Source organism: Vulpes lagopus, chromosome 21 (genome assembly GCF_018345385.1).
Source record: "Vulpes lagopus strain Blue_001 chromosome 21, ASM1834538v1, whole genome shotgun sequence".
Classification (NCBI taxonomy): Eukaryota; Metazoa; Chordata; class Mammalia; order Carnivora; family Canidae; genus Vulpes; species Vulpes lagopus.
In genome coordinates this window covers 20,149,450-20,170,701 of record NC_054844.1, presented here as the reverse complement: position 1 = coordinate 20,170,701, position 21,252 = coordinate 20,149,450, and the positions used below count along the sequence as shown (strand labels likewise).

Below are 21,252 nucleotides of genomic sequence, written 5' to 3'. Positions count from 1 at the left end.
TTTAACTTTGTTCCTAAATATCTTTTACCCTTGTTCTTCTTTTTTTTAAGATTTATTTATTTATTATTTGAGGCAAGGGAAGGGGCAGAGGAAGAGAGAGAAGAGAATGCCAAGCGGATTCCCTCCCTAGCACAGAGCCCCATACAGGGCTGCATCTCATGACCATGAGATCATGACCTGAGCTTATTATTTTTTTTTAAATTGAAGTTCAATTTGCCAACATATAGTGATAACACCCAGTGCTCATCCCATCAAGTGCCCTCCTCAGTGCCTGTCACCCAGTTACCAATCCCCTGCCCACCTCCCTTCTACAATCCTTTGTTCGTTTCCCAGAGTTAGGTGTCTCTCATGGTTTGTCACCCTCTCTAATTTTTCCCACTCATTTTTCCTCCTTCCCTTATAATCCCTTTACTATTTCTTATATTCCCCCTATGAGTGAAACCATATGATGATTGTCCTTCTCCAATTGACTTACTTCACTCAGCATGACCCGAGCTTAAATCAGGAGTCAGTAGCTGAACTGACTAAACCACCCAGGCACCCCTTGGTAGTTCTTTTTTTAACCCTGCATTGGAATTGTGCTATCTTCTTGTTATTGTATGTATTATTGTAAATAGTTTGAAATATTGTATAAAAGTGTATATCATGAGAAAATAAAATTGTATAAAAGCCCAGACTGACTAGTATGCTCTAGGTCAAAACCTCCAGACTGACTAGTATCATGCGAGGGACCAGGAATCAAAGATGAAAACAAGATAATTCCACCTTCAACAGGCTTCTTGAGAAGAAACAGATGCAAACAGAAAATCGTTATAAAATGCAGCATGACAAATGTAGCCAGAGAATAGGCAGGCACAGGAGATTAAAGGAGCTTTAAGGAGGAATATCTCCTGTAAATTGAGCAAGTGGAGCCCAAGAAAACGTTGGTCTAGTGACACCTAGAGGATGAGAGAAGAGTTGGCCAACTGCAGAATGAGCAGTAGACGGACTACGCCTGCCAGAGGGGCAGAGTCAGCACGGGGAGAGCACTGACCAAGTCAAAGCATCATGGGGAGGCTTTGACATGTAGCCTGGTGTCTCTGGAGCATTGGATTCCTGGTTCTGAGTGTTAGATGAGGAAACAGGAGCCAGTGACAGGGGCCTCCTTCCACAGCATAATCACTGGAGGAGTTGTAGTGGAGCAAACCACGGAGCATCTCAAAATCTACATCTACAGTGAATGCTAACAATATTTAGGCTATTTGAAGAGTTATGGTCTTTCAGGGGTTTTGGATTTAAGAATATTGTATGCAGTAAGCTGTCTAGGAAAAGATATTCATTGACATAAACATATTTTATAAAAGATAAAGACTCTCTTCCCTCCTCTTCCTCAATTCCTTAACCTGAGAACTGACCACCATGAGGCTAGCATGTATGGAGACGCTTGATGCAGGAAAGAAATGTACCATTTCCCAAAGGGGGGATTTTCCTTGGGAAGACAGCACTCCTGGTCCTGAGAAGTGCTTTCAACTTTCTTCCGTGCTCGGGCTGGGTTAGAAAATCTTGGATGTGTCTCCATATTGTTCTTTCTCTTCCTCTTTGTTTCCTTCCTTTAATCCTTTCCAAGTCTTCTATTTTTTTCCCTAGAAGAAATCCTCAGTATCTTTGCAATTTCGACATTTCAACATTTTACTCATGCTTGATGACTGAAGTTTACCTAATCTTGCTTGTAAGTGCCTACATCCAGAAGATTCTACCTATGCCTCCAGAAATCCATACGCATTCATGAATCAAGTCGTTAGTTTTGATTGAGCGCTTATGTACCGGGCACCGTGAATGGAAGACAATACACATGAAGCCTCGGGGGAAAGACATTAATCAAATAATGACACGAGATACGTTTAATTACAAATTGCATTAAGTATTATGAAGGAAAATTGCAGGATACTAACAAGAAATTTTAACAGAGGAACCTGCCTTATTCTGGGAACCACAAAAAGCTTCCCTCAGGGACAGTTACATTGGACCTGATGGTGAAAGATAGGCAGAGCATTCCAGGAAGAGAGCACAGCATGTACAAAGGCTATGAAGTGGAAAGGGTCATGGCCTCTGAACGAAAAATTCAAGCAAATGAAAGAAAGCCAGTATGGTTGTGGCTCAGAGGCAAAGAAAGAGAGAGAGTTAAAAAAAAAAAAAAAAACAGCTGCAGAAGTACACATTGACTGTGTTCTGCAAAATCCTGTAAGCCAGGTTTAGGATCTGAATACTTAGGCTAAGAGAATTTGGAAGCAAGTGGGTGTTTTGAGTGTGAGTGTGACTTGATCAGATTTGTATTTTCCAAAATCGCTTTAGTTTTCAATTGGCAAGAGTGGATTCCGGAAACCATTATAAAAGATGATTGTAAGTTAGTTTCAGGTGGTGGCAATGGAGAACTATAGAAATGGGAGAAGTCTGGAGATATTTGCAAGCTACATTGATAGTACTAAGAGCAACAAGCGATGGTTAGACCACAGTGGTCAGGAGTGCAGATTCTCAAGCCGGGCTGCCTTATATGAATCATTGCTCTGACACTTGTTGGCTTTGTGACTTTAAACTAGTTCATTGACCTTAGCCTTGATTTTTCACTTCTGCAAAATGGGCGTACATATTGGTACTTTCCATTCAGGATTGTTGTGAGAACACAACACTTAAAAGACTTTGTAAAGCATCTGGCACACTGGCTGACACATGCCAGTTCTCTAGAAATGTTGGATATTAGGGATGGAGAAGAGAAGGAGTCAAGGAGGAATCTCAGAAATGATATCTATTGCCTTCACACCTGGCCAAAACTGATTTAGAATGAATCATTCAGGGCATGAAATTGAGCTCTAAGCTCATAACAATCTACTGAAAATGATTATCCTTTTGCCCAATGGGAGAGTCTTTTTTTTTTTATGCCAGACTCCAACGAGGAAATCACTCTTCCTTCAACAAGTAATTAAAAACAAAAGAACATCATTTTGCCAAGGAATGTTGACTACCAAAAGAACAAAATCACCAGCAGCTGCCCAGATATCACAGAGCACACATATTAAATTACATAAGAAATTGTTCCTTAGACAACAAGGAATTAGTAGCAACCTTCTTATGAAGCTTTGGAGATGCTCTCATTCATCATTATTTCAGGAGCTATTCCTGGAATGCCTTTAATGTGTCAGGTAATTTGCCAGGTTCAGAGATACAAAAGTGACCATGACGGACAGAGTTCCTATCCGCCTAGAAGTTAATGTGGGAAAATGATGGTAAACAGAACTCAGGGATTCTTTAAAATAAAACTCTGTATCTGAAATTAACAACTGGAAGAGAGGAAATAGAATTAATATAGAGTAAAAAATAAGACAAAATTAAGAAAATTTACTGAACATGAGAAAGGCTATATTTCAGAGGTCAATAGCAAATACTGTATTAAAATACTAAAAGTAATATCATTAAAGTCAGGAAAATATTAAAAATGCTTGTCATTGTTATTTGGCAATGTTTGCTATATTCCAGCTGTTGCAACAAAAAAATATGAAATGATTATCAATACTGGGAAAGAATTATTTTTAGATGATTGCCTACCTAAAAAATGAAACACCATTTAAAAATCTATCAGTGCTGAGAGACAATATAATAAGATGACAAATACAAGATAACTATGTAAATATTAATGGCTTTCTTTTATATTAGAAAAATTCAAAATGGAAATGAAAAAATCTTATTTCCCATATCACACTAATGATAAAGGCTTTTAAATACATATAAAGAAATCAAATAAGAAAAGTAAAATAAAAGTCAAATCTCACATGAAAAAAGTTATAAAATTACTATTATAAATTATAATAAAATAACTTTATGTTATAAAATATATTAAAGAAAAAGCTTGAACACAGACATATTTTATATTCCTAGGTGGAAAAAAATCATAATAGTATCTGTCCTTCCCAATATGAAATTATTTGAACTCCAAGCAGAATCTGAATGAACCGATGCTTTTGTTTTTGCTCTGGTGGAGTGAAAGATTTGAGGGGAGGGGCATTTTGGTAGTGGTGGATTTAACCCAGCACAATAGAATTAGATGAGACATTTAAAGGAACCATAGGAACATGGTTCTAGTTTCCTATTAAAATAATCACTCTAGCTGCTGTGTGGAAAGTGGATTGTGTATGTTTGTGGCAGGAGGAAGAGGCACGGTGATGTGAGCAGCCTAGTTAGGAGGAGTAAGAAACTGAGGCAGTTAATAGGTTATACATGAGGATGACTTGGACCATGGTGGCAACAGAGAAAGCAGAGAGAAATGGGCTCTTGAAATGTAATGACCCCCAGTAGAGGGTTATCATGAGACAGATTACCAAGAAACACTGGAGAAAGCATCAGTTAAACTTGGGCATCTCAAAAGAAAATGCAGAAATGATAAGACTTTTCTCTCAGCCACAACTAGCTAAGGACTTTCAGTATTTCTTGCAAAGAAGAAACTAGAAATTAATAACAGAATTATCATTTGTTTTTGCTGTACAATCTTGTGCTTCAGTGAAATGTTTACAAATTGCTCATATGATGGGGCTCCTGGGTGTCTTCATTGTTGGGTATCCGACTCTTGATTTCAGCTCATGATTTCAGGGTCCTGGGATCCAGCCCCACTGAAGTCAGACTCCACACTCAGTGTGGAGACTGCTTGAGATTCTCTCTCTCTCCCTCTCCTTCTGCCCCCCACCTCATGAACTCTCTCTTTCTCTCTGAATAAATAAATAAAATCTTTAAAAAATTGTTCCCATTATTAATGGCATAATGTGAATTCATTCATTCATTCTTACCTAACTCTCTTAACTGTATTAAATCCTAAGAAATGAAACACTCCAGAGCTTGATATACATTAAATAGCTCAAGTGGGGGCAGCCCACTTGAGCTTGGGCAGCTGGTGGCTCAGCGGTTTAGTGCTGTCTTCAGCCTGGGGCATGATCCTGGAGACCCAGGATCGAGTCCCACATCAGGTTCCCTGCATGGAGCCTGCTTCTCCCTCTGCCCCCCACCCCCCTCTTTCTCTCTGTGTCTCATGAATAAATGAATAAAATCTTAAAAAAATATATCTCAAGTGGGTGAATGCTACTTGAATTGTACTCAGTCTTCTGCTATCCAGAGTAAGGAAATTGAGTGAGCAGTGTTTCTCATAGAATTTTGTTTTCACAAGTTTAATTTCTGTGTCATTCGTTGACTCTAGAGAATAAATTAATTGCACCAGGAGAGGATGGATTCCTTTCCACCTGACCTTTTAGGCAGTTTTAAGGAGGCTAATTCTCTATGAAGATGTTTTTCAAAAATATCATTCTAGTAAATAGTTACCATCACTAACAAGAGTAAAAATCTAGCTATTATAATCTTTTGAAATCTTCAAAAAAGTCAAAAGGGAAAGAAACAGGTGTTTAAGACAAATAATAACTTTCTCTTCCTGTTCTTCTACAAACTCTCCTGTTCCTTCCTGAAGAAGCAGCATTTTTTAAAATTTAATTTAATTTAATTTAATTTAATTTTATTTTATTTTATTTTATTTTATTTTTTTATAAATTTATTTTTTATTGGTGTTCAATTTGCCAACATATAGAATAACACCCAGTGCTCATCCCATCAAGTGCCCACCTCAGTGCCCGCCACCCAGTCACCCCCACCCCCCACCCACCTCTCCTTCCACCACCCCTAGTTCGTTTCCCAGAGTTAGGAGTCTTTATGTTCTGTCTCCCTTTCTGATATTTCCCACACATTTCTTCTCCCTTCCCTTATATTCCCTTTCACTATTATTTATATTCCCCAAATGAATGAGAACATACACTGTTTGTCCTTCTCTGATAGACTTATTTCACTCAGCATAATACCCTCCAGGTCCATCCACGTTGAAGCAAATGGTGGGTATTTGTCGTTTCTAATTGCTGAGGAATATTCCATTGTATACAGAGACCACATCTTCTTTATCCATTCATCTTTCGATGGACACCGAGGCTCCTTCCACAGTTTGGCTATTGTGGACATTGCTGCTAGAAACATCGGGGTGGGGGATCTCTGGGTGGCGCAGCGGTTTGGCGCCTGCCTTTGGCCCAGGGCGCGATCCTGGAGACTCGGGATCGAATCCCACGTCGGGCTCCCGGTGCATGGAGCCTGCTTCTCCCTCTGCCTGTGTCTCTGCCTCTCTCTCTCTCTGTGACTATCATAAGTAAATAAAAATTAAAAAAAAAAAAAAAAAAGAAACATCGGGGTGCAGGTGTCCCGGAGTTTCATTGCGTCTGAATCTTTGGGGTAAATCCCCAACAGTGCAGTTGCTGGGTCATAGGGCAGGTCTACTTTTAACTCTTTGAGGAACCTCCACACAGTTTTCCAGAGTGGCTGCACCAGTTCACATTCCCACCAACAGTGTAAGAGGGTTCCCTTTTCTCCGCATCCTCTCCAACATTTGTGGTTTCCTGCCTTGTTAATTTTCCCCATTCTCACTGGTGTGAGGTGGTATCTCATTGTGGTTTTGATTTGTATTTCCCTGATGGCAAATGATGCGGAGCATTTTCTCATGTGAGAAGCAGCATTTTAAAAGTTTAAATGATGGATTTTGGTAGAAGTGAGTTTCTAATATTCTACACAATTAAGATAAATTTCTTAATTTTATCTCACAGACTGATACATATATCTCAGTATGTCCCCAGAGTTCCTGTGGTGATGAACTGTGCCAGATATTGAACCAATAGTGAGCAAAAACCTAAAAAAAATTTTTCTCACTTGTAGAATTCACTTAGTTTCAAACAAGTAGACTTTTTGTCTTATAAAGCTATTTAGATATTTTTAAAATTCCTCATTGAGATTTACCTGGTGTGAGACAAAATACACTTTAAAAACAATTTTCAAGGTCTTTTTCTATTTTTCCACAAGTATTCTTTTTTTAAAATTTATTTATTTTTTATAGTCCCCAAATGAATGAGACCATATAATGTTTGTCCTTTGAGAGGCAGAGAGAGTGAGCATGACTGGGGGGAGGGACAGAGGGAGAGAATCTTCCAAGCAGACTCCTGCTGAGAGCAGAGCTCGACTCCAGGGGGGCGGGGGGGGGGGGGGGGGCGGGGGGCAGGTGAGGGTAACTTGATCCCAAGATTAATGAGATCATGACCTGAGTGGCAACCAGGAGTCTGACACAACTGACTGGGCCACCCAGGAGCCCTTCCACAAGTATTCTTATGAAAGCTGTATGTTCTATTCCTGAATCAAGACCTGATTTTAACCAATTGCAAAGTTGAATTTCTAATGCTTTCAGAAAAAAAACCAGCATCTTTGAATTTCAAACTAGACATGAATTTGATCTAGGATTTAAGGACTCAACATCAGTTTTTTTAAAGTTTATTTGTTTTTTAGTAGTCTCTGTGCCCAACGTGGGGCTCAAACTCGTGACCTCAAGATCATACATTGCATGCTCTACTGACTGAGCCGGCCAGGCATCGCTCAACATCACTTTTTAATTGCATAATTTAACTTGTTTCTATTTGTCCATCTCTCCCCTGAAGGTAAGAACTGCTAGGCTATTTGCCAATGAGATAATTGATTGCCTGTAATTTAACTCTTCCTTTAGAATTTGTATTCTGATCATTCATTTCCTGAACTTACCTGAGAGATATCTGCTCATACTGCAGTTACTTTATCTTTCTTGATTGGTTCACCCTCAGGAATATGTTGCCCCTTATATTAGAATTACTATTTATCTAATTATAATATTATATGATGTATTTTCAGGGAGAAAACTTTTTTTTTTCAAGAATGAAGGCATTTGGGGGAAATCTGAAGTCAGGGGCACAAATCAATTCTGTTCACATTCCTTTGATGAAAAATCAGTTGCATATCTACAGCTGGTCTCCAGAAAGCTGAGAAATGTGTTCTCAGCCAGGTGGCCATCTTCCCAGCAGGAGTGGGAAAACCAAGTTAGTACATCTTCTAAAGAGGAAGCATTCTTAAAGTTTGCTTTTATTCATGAAATAAACTTTTGGTTCTGCAAGAAAAGCTAATGTTTCTAAGTAACATCTCTAAAAAAATATGAAGGAAAAACTTTTTTTCCCCCATAATAATGTTAACATGCCCTGTAGATAGTAGAACAACACTACCTTTAACCAATCATTCATTTATTCTTAATTGATTTATTCATTCATTTGTGGATTTAACTAAGTAGTTATACATGTTTGGTGAAACATTGAATTAATTTAATAACCTGGGATCACACACACACACACACCCCAAAAATCAAACTCATGTTCTTAATCACTAAGTTATCAATATGATGAAGCATGGACTTCCACACATGCTTATCTTCATTGTACTATGTTAGGAAGGCCTCTCAAAACAAAGAATAGAACATATTTACCATATGTAGGCTAGTGCATGGGCTTAGAAAAAAATCTTTTGGCCTTTTTTTTAATACCCCCTCTATACCTCTCCCCTCTTCTCAATCTTCCAACCTACTTTAACACTAAAAGATTGTATAACCACTTATCAGGAAAGTGACTCCACAGTATTCATTGGGAACCATTTCAGTGTTATAAGAACAACTTGTTGTCTAGTCAAAGAGCAAATGTAATTGCCAATTACTTCTCTTCCAAATGTAGCACTTGAGAAATAACCCTAAATTGGTATTGTGAAAGATACGATTTTTTAAAAACTTTAAATGTGAATATAATCTAATATTAAATTTTACAATCTTTTACCTCAGAATTGTGTTTATAATAAGGCTAGGTAATGTCTAGGACTATCATGACTTTTCCTTTTGTTCTGGCACCATCATATCCAGATATCCATATCTCATTTGTATTTAATGAGAACAAGCTTTTACGCCTTCTACACACAAAAGTGGAGATTTATGAGGTTGATAGAAAGAGCTAAATTAAAAAAATACATCATCTCAAGGAGACATCTGATGAGCATTGATGGTAAAAGAATTATTTGAGGTCTCACGTACTGCTGGTTCCAGCAAGATTGGGAAGGTTTACCTAACAACACTGAGCCATGACATGGAAGGTAAACAGAGTAATTACCAACAGGTGTTATATCCAACAGAAAACTGATTTAGTGCAATGGCCATACCACCAGTAGAGTTTCTTTCCATTATGTTAAAAAAAAAAAACAAGTGAATATTACTAAACCAACCATTTCCATGACACCATTTAGGAAGGAAAACAGTTTAACACCATCACACACATTATTTGACTTGTTATCCTTGTCATATTTGGTATTTACACACATATATATGTTTGATAAGCTTCTGCATAGTATATATACCTCCGTTTAGTATAAAATCACCGTGTAAAAATATTTGGCAATCTTGAATGTGGTGGAGAATATCAGAAAAGCAAGCCTCTACTTGGTATTTCTAACCTCCACACAAGTATCCCTGCATCTAAGTAGAGCTGGGAGAAAAGGGAATTTAAGGACAGCCAGCTAATGGTCTTCTGAATTGAGACCAGGGCAGGAGGCAGGTTAGCAGCTTGAGCTGGGCTGCCAATAGTCAAATTCATAGATCTACATTGCAATCTCTGGATTCTGAGAAGCAGGATTTGGAAGACACTCGAGGAGGGACATGCATACATTCTCTTCTCTAACCCTCACAACATCCTCATGAGGTAAATATTATCACCCCTACATTACAGGCTAGTAAACAGTCCAATTCTCACTGAGATAAGCCCATCTCCAAAGCCCTTATTTTTAACTATTTCAATATGCTATCTCTCTAACAACCTTCTGGTAAACATACAGCATTTGGCTTTCACTTTTGGCAGTGTTTGCTGTCATCTTTACACACTTTTGCTCCAGATTCTAATTTTTTAACTGATTTTTTAAAAAAAATGGTCATATTGATTTTATTGAAAATTTAGTAGGAAAACTAAGGACAGGTGAACATTGACAAAAACATCACAAAATGTGATTGAACTTCTCAGGGTGACTAACTCTTTCCAGAGAGATAGGTAACTCTTTTGTCTACCTGTTCACATGAAGGCAAGGACTTGTTTACTGTTTATTAAAATACTTTCACTTTCTAGAATAGCAGCACATAGTAGGTGTTCTATAAATACATTAACTGACTCTTTTGGATATGTAGGTGCAGGCTAATCAAGCCTTCAATATCCTAAAGACTTACAAGATTATACACTGTCAAAGCAGATGTGTGATTTTCTAAATGTATCTAGTGACCTCTGCTGGAATACTTACCAAGGAAACCAAATACAAGTCTTCATTTTTCCCTAATTGCCCTCTCACTTAGTTTTCATTGAATGATAAAATGTTAGTGTGAGTGTGAAATTAGGGATTAGAATTTTTGAGAGTCCTTCTCCCCTCTTGGAGGAACTCAATCTGACTTTCAACTCCCAATTTATCAGTTTATGTTTTTAATACAAAGCTTAGAGGAGAATATTCGGGAATATGGAAAGCAGAGAACTTTTTCTGATTACTCTCCAAATCTTTTTTTTTTTTTAGTCTCTAAATCTTATTGCATAAATTACTGCCTTTCTCTCTTTCTCCTTCTCTTTCTGTCTCTGTCTCTCTCAAACTTACAGACACACACACGAAAGAAGAGGATTCACTCACATAACATGGATAGATGAAGATCTATACCATGGACATGCTTAATTTAGTTCCATTTATTTCACCCCTCCTGACTCAAGGAACAATTTTGAAAATTGTATTCACCATTGAAAAGAATTGGTAAAGGGCAATCTCATGTTAGGAATTATAGGATCAAAAGAATTACATAAGTCTATTTTTGAAGGGTCGTTAGGAGATGCTATGTTGTTGACAATGCTTACTGGAAGCGAAAACCCCAAATGAGAATTGAAGACCAGGAATTTCAAAAAGTCAGAGTAATGAGAGTGGGAATGAGTGAAAAACTCATCAGGCAATCTGATTAAACTTTTGAAAACAGTATTTTATTTTTTAATTTCCATAGGTTGGTCAAAATTATATACTTTGTATGTTATACCCAAAGACACACTGGAGTTTATACTTTTTTCATACTTTTTAATAAAAGTAATTAAGACGAGAGGAACCAAGATCTCTGCCTAACATCAAAATTTAGATGATAAGCATAGACTATAATAATTTAATGCTCTAGAAATAGGAATCAAAAGCATGCTTAGGAAATTTAAAGGGATTTAAGGCACTAAAAACAGTCTCAGTGAATTCTACATGTAATCCAAAGTGGTCTATAAACTTAATAAGGGGAATTTGCAAATCTTGGATCACTTTAGAAGTGACGAAATAAGCATTGATGACTGTATGAGTCTAGGAGTTTGGTCAAAAGGACAAGGGCTAAAGGTCTGGATTTGTGTCATGCTCAGCCTATGAGGATTCCACCTTCTGAAGGAGTGCTTGCTAAGCCCCAAACCTGAGGATTATACATGTGATAGAGTTGCTCAGGTCAATACTGATTGGAGATACTGTCCTCACTGGACCTGCTCAGAAACAGGAGCTGAAAATTCCTCCTTAACCTGAGAGTTCTCTGGGAAGCACATGAGATTTCATTTGACTGGTTTATACCTGTGAGAAGTTCCCCAAGCCTGAAATCTTCCACCCTGAACCCGTGCGGCTGTTGGCACACCGCTCCTGGGATCACAATTTGTTGAAAAAAGGATTCAAAAAAGTTTCAGAGAACTGGAAAAAGAATGCTCCGAGGCCGATCTCTATCTGTGACATCCCTGAGTGGGCTGCCTCAGTGGGAAGTTGAAGAGCTTCCTGTGGAGGATTTACTGCTTTTTGAAGTCGCTTGGGAAGTAACCAACAAAGGTTTGTACTACCCTGGAAGGTGGCTATTTGCCAGATTGCTGAAGAATGTATTAGGATTTCACAGGTGACTCTAGTGAGAATGAATTGGTGGTGAGTGAGGAAAGTATTCAAACTGGATATAAGTTGAGGTTACATTTAACCTTGTCTATTCCAACAGGCCACCGAGAACTTAGATGCGGCTGTGTATTGAAGGGAGAAAACGTTGAAAATATTAGTCGTTGTCAGGGAATGTGCATTTAAACTAAAATTTGAAATGCATATTATGGCCAAACAGAAATGAAAGGCTACTATTACTCTTTTGGTTTTATGCTTTCTATCAACAAAAAAGCATAACCAAGTACTTTAGTTTAGGGAGAACCACATGCGATTGGGACTCTTTACAAACCTTAATGCCATGCACCATTAAAGATGATACAAAATACTTATTAATAATGTTGCCAATAATTCATGACCAGCTTGGAATTAAAGTTCTAACCTACTAGCTGCTCAGAAAGCATTACACAGGGCTCCTATTAAGAAGAATGAGAGAATTTCAAACTTAGAGGAATTCTATTTGGCACCAATTCTGATTTTCACCTTATGCTAAGTATTCAAAGTTCATAAAATGCAGCAAATTTTTAATAAAATTAATAATATCATACAATCAGAATAAAAAAAATCAATCCTGCTTGGGTAGAAATGCAGGAATGAATGTGAGAGAACAAAGCAGGTTTCTTCTCTGTAGTGTGGAAGCAAAGAGAATAGAAACCTTATTACAGAGAAGTGTTTTGTGAAGAGCTGTTTCTAATGTTCTTTTCCTAGTCACCTGGTGTTTAAAATGCCCAAAGTTCCTGGGAATGGAGTCATCTCTATTATACATAAATCCCAGTATACGACTTAAATGAAGGTTTTTTTCTACAGAGCAGGCAGGAACTCAAGGATATAGCTTATTGGCGGAAAAAACGGGGGGGGGGGGGGAGTGGATTTTTAGACCAGAGCCCCTGAGTGAGTTCCAGTACCTGAACAGAGTCCCTTCTCCTTCCTTCTCTCCTCCTTTTCTCTCCATCTAGCAAACATTAATGGAGCATTGTCTCCCAGTGCTAGGAACACCCTGGCAAACACTGTTATTCCATGGAGCTTATATCCTGGCGACGCGCAGGCTGATCTCAGGGCCCAGAATGGTGACTGGTGGGCAGAAAATTCTCCATGGATATTTTTTCTTTGGAATGAAGAACAAATACATTTTGTTTTCAGCCCTACATGCCTTTGAACCAATTTTCTTGCTTTTCCCATACAAGGGAAAGGAAATTGTTTTATGGAGAAGAGAACCACGATGTGATTTATCCAATTGACATCATCTCCAGCATATCTTTATGCTGATATTTATTGCAGTCTGATAGTTTAGAAATTTTTATATAAAAGGACAACTATTGTGTTCATCCCTGACAATACATTGACACTATAAATACAGTTTTTAAAAACATTACTTTTATCTCCCCGCAGTTCATGGCAGTGATATGCGGCATCTTAGAATCCAACTCCTCTATTTCAGAGATGAAATGGATGCCTCAGGCTTAGATGATCAAGCAAATGTCAGGGCTGGAACTAGCATTTAGGTCTTCTTCAAACTCACTTCTCTTTTTTACTACCACACAAAAATTAAAAATTAAAATCATTGCCTAAGGAAATGTCCTATAGATGAAAGAACATAGGACTTGCAATCAAAGGCCATAAATTTCTAAGACTTTGAAAAAAATATTTAAATCATCTGAATATCAAGTTTCTTCTTGAATGAAACTAATGTAACATGATCCAGCTCTCTTATGATGCTTCATAGCAAGCAATGAACTCTATTCAGATCCAAAAAAACAAAAGATTCTTACAGAAAAAAAATCCCTTTCTGCCATAATCTTGCCAATGAACAATGAATATGTGTAAAATATAACAAACGAGAGAGTCACAGTTAAATTATTGGATATTCATTCTCAGACTTCAAATAACACTTTCCACTTGTTCATATTACCCTTGACATCTATTGCTTTTATTCATTTAAACAATTATCATTGCTCTTCATCTATTATTCAATAAATATTCATCAAGTGTTGATTTATTAGATGTCAGGCACTGGAAAATGAAGGAGATAGAGCTTAACAATGCAGAACTGATCCCCAGTCTTCCAGAATCTACAAACTTGCAGGTAGAGACTGAACATGCAATTAGAGTCAAATGTGATTATAGTAAGAATGAAAGAACAAGATGCTCCAAGACTATACACTGGGGGCAGGGGATGGAGGTATCTACCTAACTTGAGGTTAGGAGATGAAACTTCTGTAAGGAAGAGACAGTCGAACTGACACGTGGAGAATAAATAGCCACTCGATAAGGACAATGGAAGAAGGATAAAGACGGTTCAGTGTTCTTTGTGAAGGAGCGGGATGTGCCAAGATGCAGAGGTGAGAAAGTGTACTCTGTTTAAAGATCTGAGGGAAGCTGAGAGAGGGAAAGGAGTGGAGGGTGAGAGCAGATGGGAGGGACCAGCAGGGGGGAGTTTGTGAAATTTATGATTAATGATAGGAAGCCATTGAATTTCTAAATAGTGGGAAGTGCTAACTCGGGTGTGTTTCTGAAAAAGCACTGTTACTAGTTGGGTGAGAGGATGCGGGAAAGTAGCAGACAAGTTAGAGACTGTGGCATGATCTAGGATGGAGAGTTTTGCCCAAATGTTAGAAATAAAAAGGTTTATTTTCTCTGATCTGCCCAAATCATGGTAGACTACACAATATTTGTATTATATTAAGGATATCTGAGATTAAAAAGACTTTAGTGAATATTGTCACAATTAATGATTACTAATTTAATACATGTGAATAATTCTGAAGTATAGTCACTAAATGAATGCCTCTTTTTAAAATTTTACTAAAAATAGGGGCGCCTGGGTGGTTCAGTCGGTTAAGTGACCAACTCTGGGTTTCAGCGTGGTTCATGATCTCAGGCTCCTGGGATCAAGCCCTGTGTGAAGCTGAGTGCTGGGTGTGGTGTGGAATCTGCCTGGGATTCTTTCTCTCCCTCTGCCTCTCTCCTCCCACCCCCATGCACTCACACACTCTCTCTCTCTAAAAAAAAAAAGAAAGAAAGAAAAAAGAATTACTAAACACAATTCATTTTAGCCCTAGGCCAACATGTAATATAATGCATATAATACTTCTATTTTCTTCCTTCTCAAAACGGATGCCATAGCTCTGGGTCACATGGTATGAAAGGCATATGGAAAAACTCAGAAAACTACAATCAAGATGGTATGATAGAAACTGATTATAACTGTGAGTCTGCTATTCTGAGGCGGGAGTTCTGAAGGTTGGACCTTGATACAAGTGGGCTTCAAAGAGTTTGTAAACTTTTAAAATTATATCTGAAAGTGGTGTGTGTATGTCCTCCTTTGGAGAAGAGGACTGAATGCTTTCATCAGATTTCCAAAAGCCTCAGTGACTGATGTGAGAACCACTGCTCTCCAGTTCCCCCAAACCCTGGGTTCCTTTTTGTTAACCAGAAATGCAAGTGCCAAAATAAAAAAGCTATTTCCACTAAGTACTGTTTTTTAAATGGCTTTTCTCTAGGGCAGAATAGAAAGGATTCCACCTTCCCCAAGACCTAAAGATATTTATCTTTCCGCGATACCACTCATTTTCTCCCTCTGACCCTCCCACCTACCACTCTTAAAAATCTATTAATACTTTACTCCAGATAGTTACTTGCAGTCTTGCTGTCTACAGCCTGTGGACTCTGGGGTCAGACTTTGGGGTTTGGAATCCCAACTCCATCATTACCTGTATGATGTTGGATGGGTCTCACAGCCTCTATGTGCCTCAGTTTCTCTATTTAAAAATGAAGATAATAATAGCACCTACCTACAATGGGGTTGTGAAAACTAAAAGAAATGTCAACTGCAAATCTCTTAGAACAGTGCCCCACACTTAGTAAATGCCTTGTAGGTGTTAGCTTATGATTATTTCTTCATAAAATTCATTCATCAAATGAAGAAGTTGTATCATTCATTTTCATACTGCCTTTCACTTTGAGCAATTCCATCCTTATGTTTTTAAATGCAAAAGCCAGGAGGGGGGAAAGATATGGATCGGGGTTACAGTAAGTAGGGGTCAAGTTTCCTTTGCCTGGCATGAATATGTAGTGGCCATGTCAGTGGCATCCCAAGCTTCACCACATGAAACATAATCTATGCAAAACCCATGCTTGGTACACACATATCTTCAAGATGAGCACTAGTCTCCTCACTTCTTTTTCATCCAAATTACCATGTCTAAGCCCCTCCTGTCTAAAACATCTAGAGTTACCACTGTGGTATAATCAGGGTTAGGAGGTATCTATAGTTTTGCTTTAAGTATGTCATCTCCCACTGCCCAAGACTGCAGATGCTTCATTTTGAATCACAGACCCAGCAAAGCTCTAGACACATAAACATTTGTTGACCATTGTTGCCAGTAGTAACATTTACTCTTTCCTATCAGGTTTGCTACCTCAGAGAATGATGTCTAACGGTAAAATGACTGCCACTGTTCTGCTGTTCTGTCACCTTGAGACAAGAGGGCCAGATTAGTAGCTCTGTACACTGAAGTCATATAACTTCCTAATTCTGCAACTTTTAAGCATTTAAAAAATAGTGATAATTATCCCAGTTTATATATAAAATATAGTCAACCCTTGAACAACTCCATTATGAAATGAATGGGTCCACTTATATGCAGATTTTTTCAATAACTACAGTATTGTAAATGTATTTTCTCTGCTTCATGATTTCTTAAATAACATTTTCTTTTCCTAGCTTATTTTATTGTAAGAATACAGTATAAAATACATATAGCATACAAATATGTGTTGTTTCTGTTATCAGTAAGGTTTCGGGTCAATAGTAGGCTATTAGAAGTGAAGTTTTTGAGGATTCAAAACTTGTATGTGGATTTTGGACTGCATGCGGTGTTGGCACCCCTAACCACCACATTGTTCAAGGGTCAACTGTATATCCTTGCTATACATAATATATATTTAGAATAATACACAATATATTATATGTATTATAATATATTATATGTATGTGTGTGCACGAGTATATATGTATATATGTGTGTATGTGTGTGTGTGTATAGCCTTATTTTAGCTGGTATCCACTTTCCATATTGCTTTGGAATCCTAATTTTAGCAATATCAGCAGTGTTTCTAGATGAAAACTTGGGGTTTTTGCTATCTCCATGGCATATGCCATGGGACCTCATCTTTCTTTCTTATGAAAGGCCTGATACTTTGCCCTCACACTAAAGATAGCTCCCATGCTGTTGCAGGAAAATATAGATCAATAAGATACAAAGTACATGTTTGAAAGTGAAGGGCAAGTCCAAATTCAATGACCTACACTGGTAAAACAATAATTCATTAAAAAATATGTGTTGGGGAACCTCTGGCTTATACTCCAAATTTGAAAATAGGAATGACCCTATTTCTATGCCACTTTACCTATGATTAGCATGCCAGGAGAGGAGATTGGGGTAAGTTTGGTATCCAGACAAAGTTAAACGCTGAGGGCAAGTAGTTGGCATACAAATATGGGGAGGACAGAAAGAACGTAAAATGGAGCTTGCATATGAAATAGTGGTAAGATGATCTCCTCCCAAAAAGTCTGTACATGGAGGAGTCTAGGGGGGAATGATTCATTTACCATTAGGCCTCAACCAATGTAGGATTGAATCTTTTTAAAAATTTTATGTTTTTATTCCTGATAGACTGAAAGAATGTATCCATAGTATTTATGAACACTCTAAGGCTAGCTGGGGACTATCTCTATCAAGTTTGAAGGCCTCAAATGGGAAAAAGAAGAAGCAAATTAACCAACAGTGTTTAACTTTGCATTTCAATTTCCACGTCTAATCATTCTTTTTTTTGAGTAAAAAATTTCTCTTCTCCTTTTTGTCCTTCAGCAAATAAAAATGTGTTTGCATTTACTCAAGTGTATTTGAATTTGAAACACATAGTTTAACAAACAAGGATGTCCTAAGATCTCTGGGCAAGATACATAGTTGCAAATAAAAGAGTTTTAAGAATAGAAATGTGAATCAGGCAATATAAATATGTGCCATCAGAATCTGGTAACATAACCCCCTGATAAGATAAAGGTGAAGGAAATAAGTCTACAGAAGAAATTATTTGAAAATTTTGCCTTTGCATGGATAGTAAGTATGAATAAAGCTTATATATATTTAAATATGTTGCCAAGATGTGACTCATATACTTTAAAGAAAAATCTTTTGATTGTTCTTGCAAATTATTTCTCTAAATTTGTTTTCCTCAACAAATGGTTTTGACAGTTCATAAAATTTTCTGGAATTTGGAGAAATATTTAGGCATACTTGATGCTGGCATCAATTTATGTAGCCTCAGATTCATTATTGATTGCGTAAGTGAGTCACGTTTGTCCTGGTCTAGTCTAGAAGCCTCTGCTTGCAGGGTTTACAAATCATCTTCACATGTCCCATGCCACTCTCATCACCTGCCATCTGAGTTGTGATTGAATGTTCTTATCATTCTTTGTTCAAGTGATAGTTTTAAGTTTCTTTAAATTTTCCATAATCACAAAGTCTTTTCTTAGACATGAAGTTCTTAAAGACAGTAAGTTTATGTAGGCTCATGTTAAAATTGTTTGCATGTAATAATTACATTTTGTGAGTTATATTAGCTCTACCATTTTATGAATTAATGAATCTTGTTACTTATATAATAGTGCCAACATTTGCATTTTGTGGCTTATCTCTTAAATAGCAATTTATCACAAAGTATATTTTGAGTGGTTTGGGCTTAACAAAAAATTTGCAGATGGCAAATTCTAGCTTTTGGCCATAGATTGTGATTATTGGTATGACTATTTAAAGTCTAAATTACTGAAACAATGTAAGAGATGCAATTGCTATCGACCTTTATATCCTGATGAATTGAAATAACTTATGAAAACTCATAGTAAAAAGGGGAACCTTTTTTTTTTTTTTTTTTTAAATACACAAGTAATAAAATCACTCTAGGAAACGTAATTAAAGATTGGTGCCAGGATATGTTGGCTCTGGAATTTCACACAGCATTTCTTGAGTTGTTTTCTCACCTATTGCCCATGAACTGAGAATTGCTCAAGAAATTGATTCAGACCATTTTCATATTCTCACACAAGATAGTTGCTTAGAGCCAGTACAAGATATCCTCCCTAAGTTCACTGAAGTCTTCTTCTCCTTGGTCCTCCTGCCTAGCTGTGGCCTCTCAAACCTTTCCTTTTTTTTTTTTTTTTTTTTTTTTTTAAACCTTTCCTTTTAAATGCCTATTACTCTCCACTTGCATGCTATGCTTTCAACTTAGGGTCGTGGCTCTAACTCTACTCTTTGCCTAAAAAGTTCTTCCCCATGATAGCTGCTTGCCTCATTTATTCACCCTTTTAAATACTTACTCAAATACCACCTTTTCAATGAGCCCTAGTCTGTGATACTGCTGCTACAACCTGCCTTTTGCCCCTAAACTAAGTAATATTTTATTTCCGCTAAACAGATGAGCTAATGGAGCCTTAGACAGATTGAGTTAACTAGTTCAATTTAAGTTGTTCCAAATTTTTCAGTATGAAAATGCTTCCATAAATATCCTAATACACATATCTTTTGGCATTCTTATTTCCCTGAATGATTTTCTAGATGTAGACATGCTGAATCCAGAGTATCCATGTTTTTCTAGAGTATACGTATTTTTTGGCTCAGTATTTTATTTTTTTTAAGAATTTATTTATTTATTTTACAGAGAGAGAGAGAGAGGAAGCACAAGCAGAGGGAGCAGCAGAGGGAGAAGGAGATGAAGGCTCCCCATTGAGCAGGGAGCCCAACATGGGGCTCGATCCCAGGACTCAGGGATCACATTCCAAGCCAAAGGGAGACATCTAACTGACTGAGCCACCCAGGCGCCCCTAGCTCTGTGTTTCAAAAGTCATGGGAGCAATGCCAGAGGGGGAAAAATGAAAGACCACATGAAAATTTGTATGTGAGTCACTGGGCTTGACATGAGGGTTGGGCCAAGTATTCCCCTATTAAATGCTATCACCTCTTTTCTCTTGTCAAAAGGTACCTTGTTGGGTACCTTCCAGGGTAAGTGGCTCTTTAGCTTGAAAGACTTATTCATAATTTCAACAGTGGCTATTACTTGAACGTACCCCAACCCCCTCTTGGAGCAGTGTAGGAGAAGGAATAAAAGGTGACTACAGTTGCTGAGTGTGTGTCTTGACAATGGCTTTTGGAGGCAACTTTGACACTTCAGTGTAGATAGACCTTCAGGCCAAGTTCTGCTTTACTACAGTCATCTTGTCAGATTGCCTTGAAATGTTTGTATTTCTCGGCTGCTGTCAACCTGCTGCTCTATGATATGCACCCAGAAAAGGCTTTAAAATATGCATGAATTAAACCAAATAGTTACTATTGTGTGTCCTTTAAACAGCTTCTTTTAGAGGAGTGCCTGGGTGGCTTAGTCAGTTAAGCATCTGCCTTTGGCTCAGGTCATGATCCTGGGGTCGTGGGATCGAGTCCCACATCAGGGTCCCCACAGGGAGCCTGCTTCTCCCTCTGCCTATGTCTCTGCCTCTCTCTGTATGTCTCCGATGAAAAAATAAATAAAATCTTTAAAAAGATTTATTTTATAAAGTTAAATAAACCCTTGTGCTTGATAAATCCTAAATGCTAACTTAAAAATGAGAACGAATTTCCATGCCTCATCACTTAAAATGAAATACTAACCTGAATGATAAATGGAACCTTTTCTTTTTAACAGTTGGTGGCATCTATACTGTGATTCAGACAAAGGCCAAAACCACAGCAGATGAATGGGGAGACAATTATTTTCTGATTGGCCCATATTTTGAGCATAATATGAAAACTCAGGTGGAACAGTGTGAACCTATAAATGATGCTGTTAGAAGAGCAGTGGACACAATGAATAAACATGGCTGCCAGGTAAGGGCTACTGATTGACACTCCACTCAGCAAGACCTAGGACACTGTTACGGAAGAATAGAGCACCATTTACATGAACTCACAATGGAAGATTATTTATCTACCTAGGGAAAAGGAGCAGGTTTGTGAGAAAGGTAATGAACTTCTTTGTAGACTTGAGGCACCTTGTGAAAACCATCAAGAAATGTCTAATAGGATAACAGGTTTGGAGTTCAGCAGAAGGTAGAGGATAGAAATGTTTTGGGGAAAGTCATTTGTCTTTAAATTTTAGTTGACATTATGGGTATTGATAACAGCATTCAGTGGAAGTTTATTGATTAAGAGCAAATGTATTGAGCCAAACCTTCAGGAATGTCAACATGTTAGAACATCTACATTAAAATAAAAAACTCAGAGGTTGCGAAAGTAGAAACATAGTCATGCAGAATCAAGAATGGGCAAGTCCTAATCCTCAGAA

At 37.6% G+C, this 21,252-nt stretch overlaps 1 protein-coding gene across 2 annotated transcripts in view; it reads left to right on the top strand.

The window, feature by feature from the left end:
• Positions 1–11,330: 11,330 nt before the first annotated feature.
• GYS2 (glycogen synthase 2) overlaps positions 11,331–21,252 on the top strand; it is a 50,519-nt gene continuing 40,597 nt past the window's right edge. The window contains exons 1-2 of one of the 2 annotated variants that reach the window (XM_041736495.1): positions 11,331–11,784; positions 20,614–20,795. In XM_041736495.1, coding sequence (XP_041592429.1) covers positions 11,664–11,784; positions 20,614–20,795 — 303 coding nt within the window. In that variant the 5' untranslated portion in view covers positions 11,331–11,663. Of the gene's footprint in view, positions 11,785–17,252; positions 17,319–20,613; positions 20,796–21,252 lie in introns of those variants that run through there. The other variant, XM_041736496.1, reaches the window with a different exon arrangement.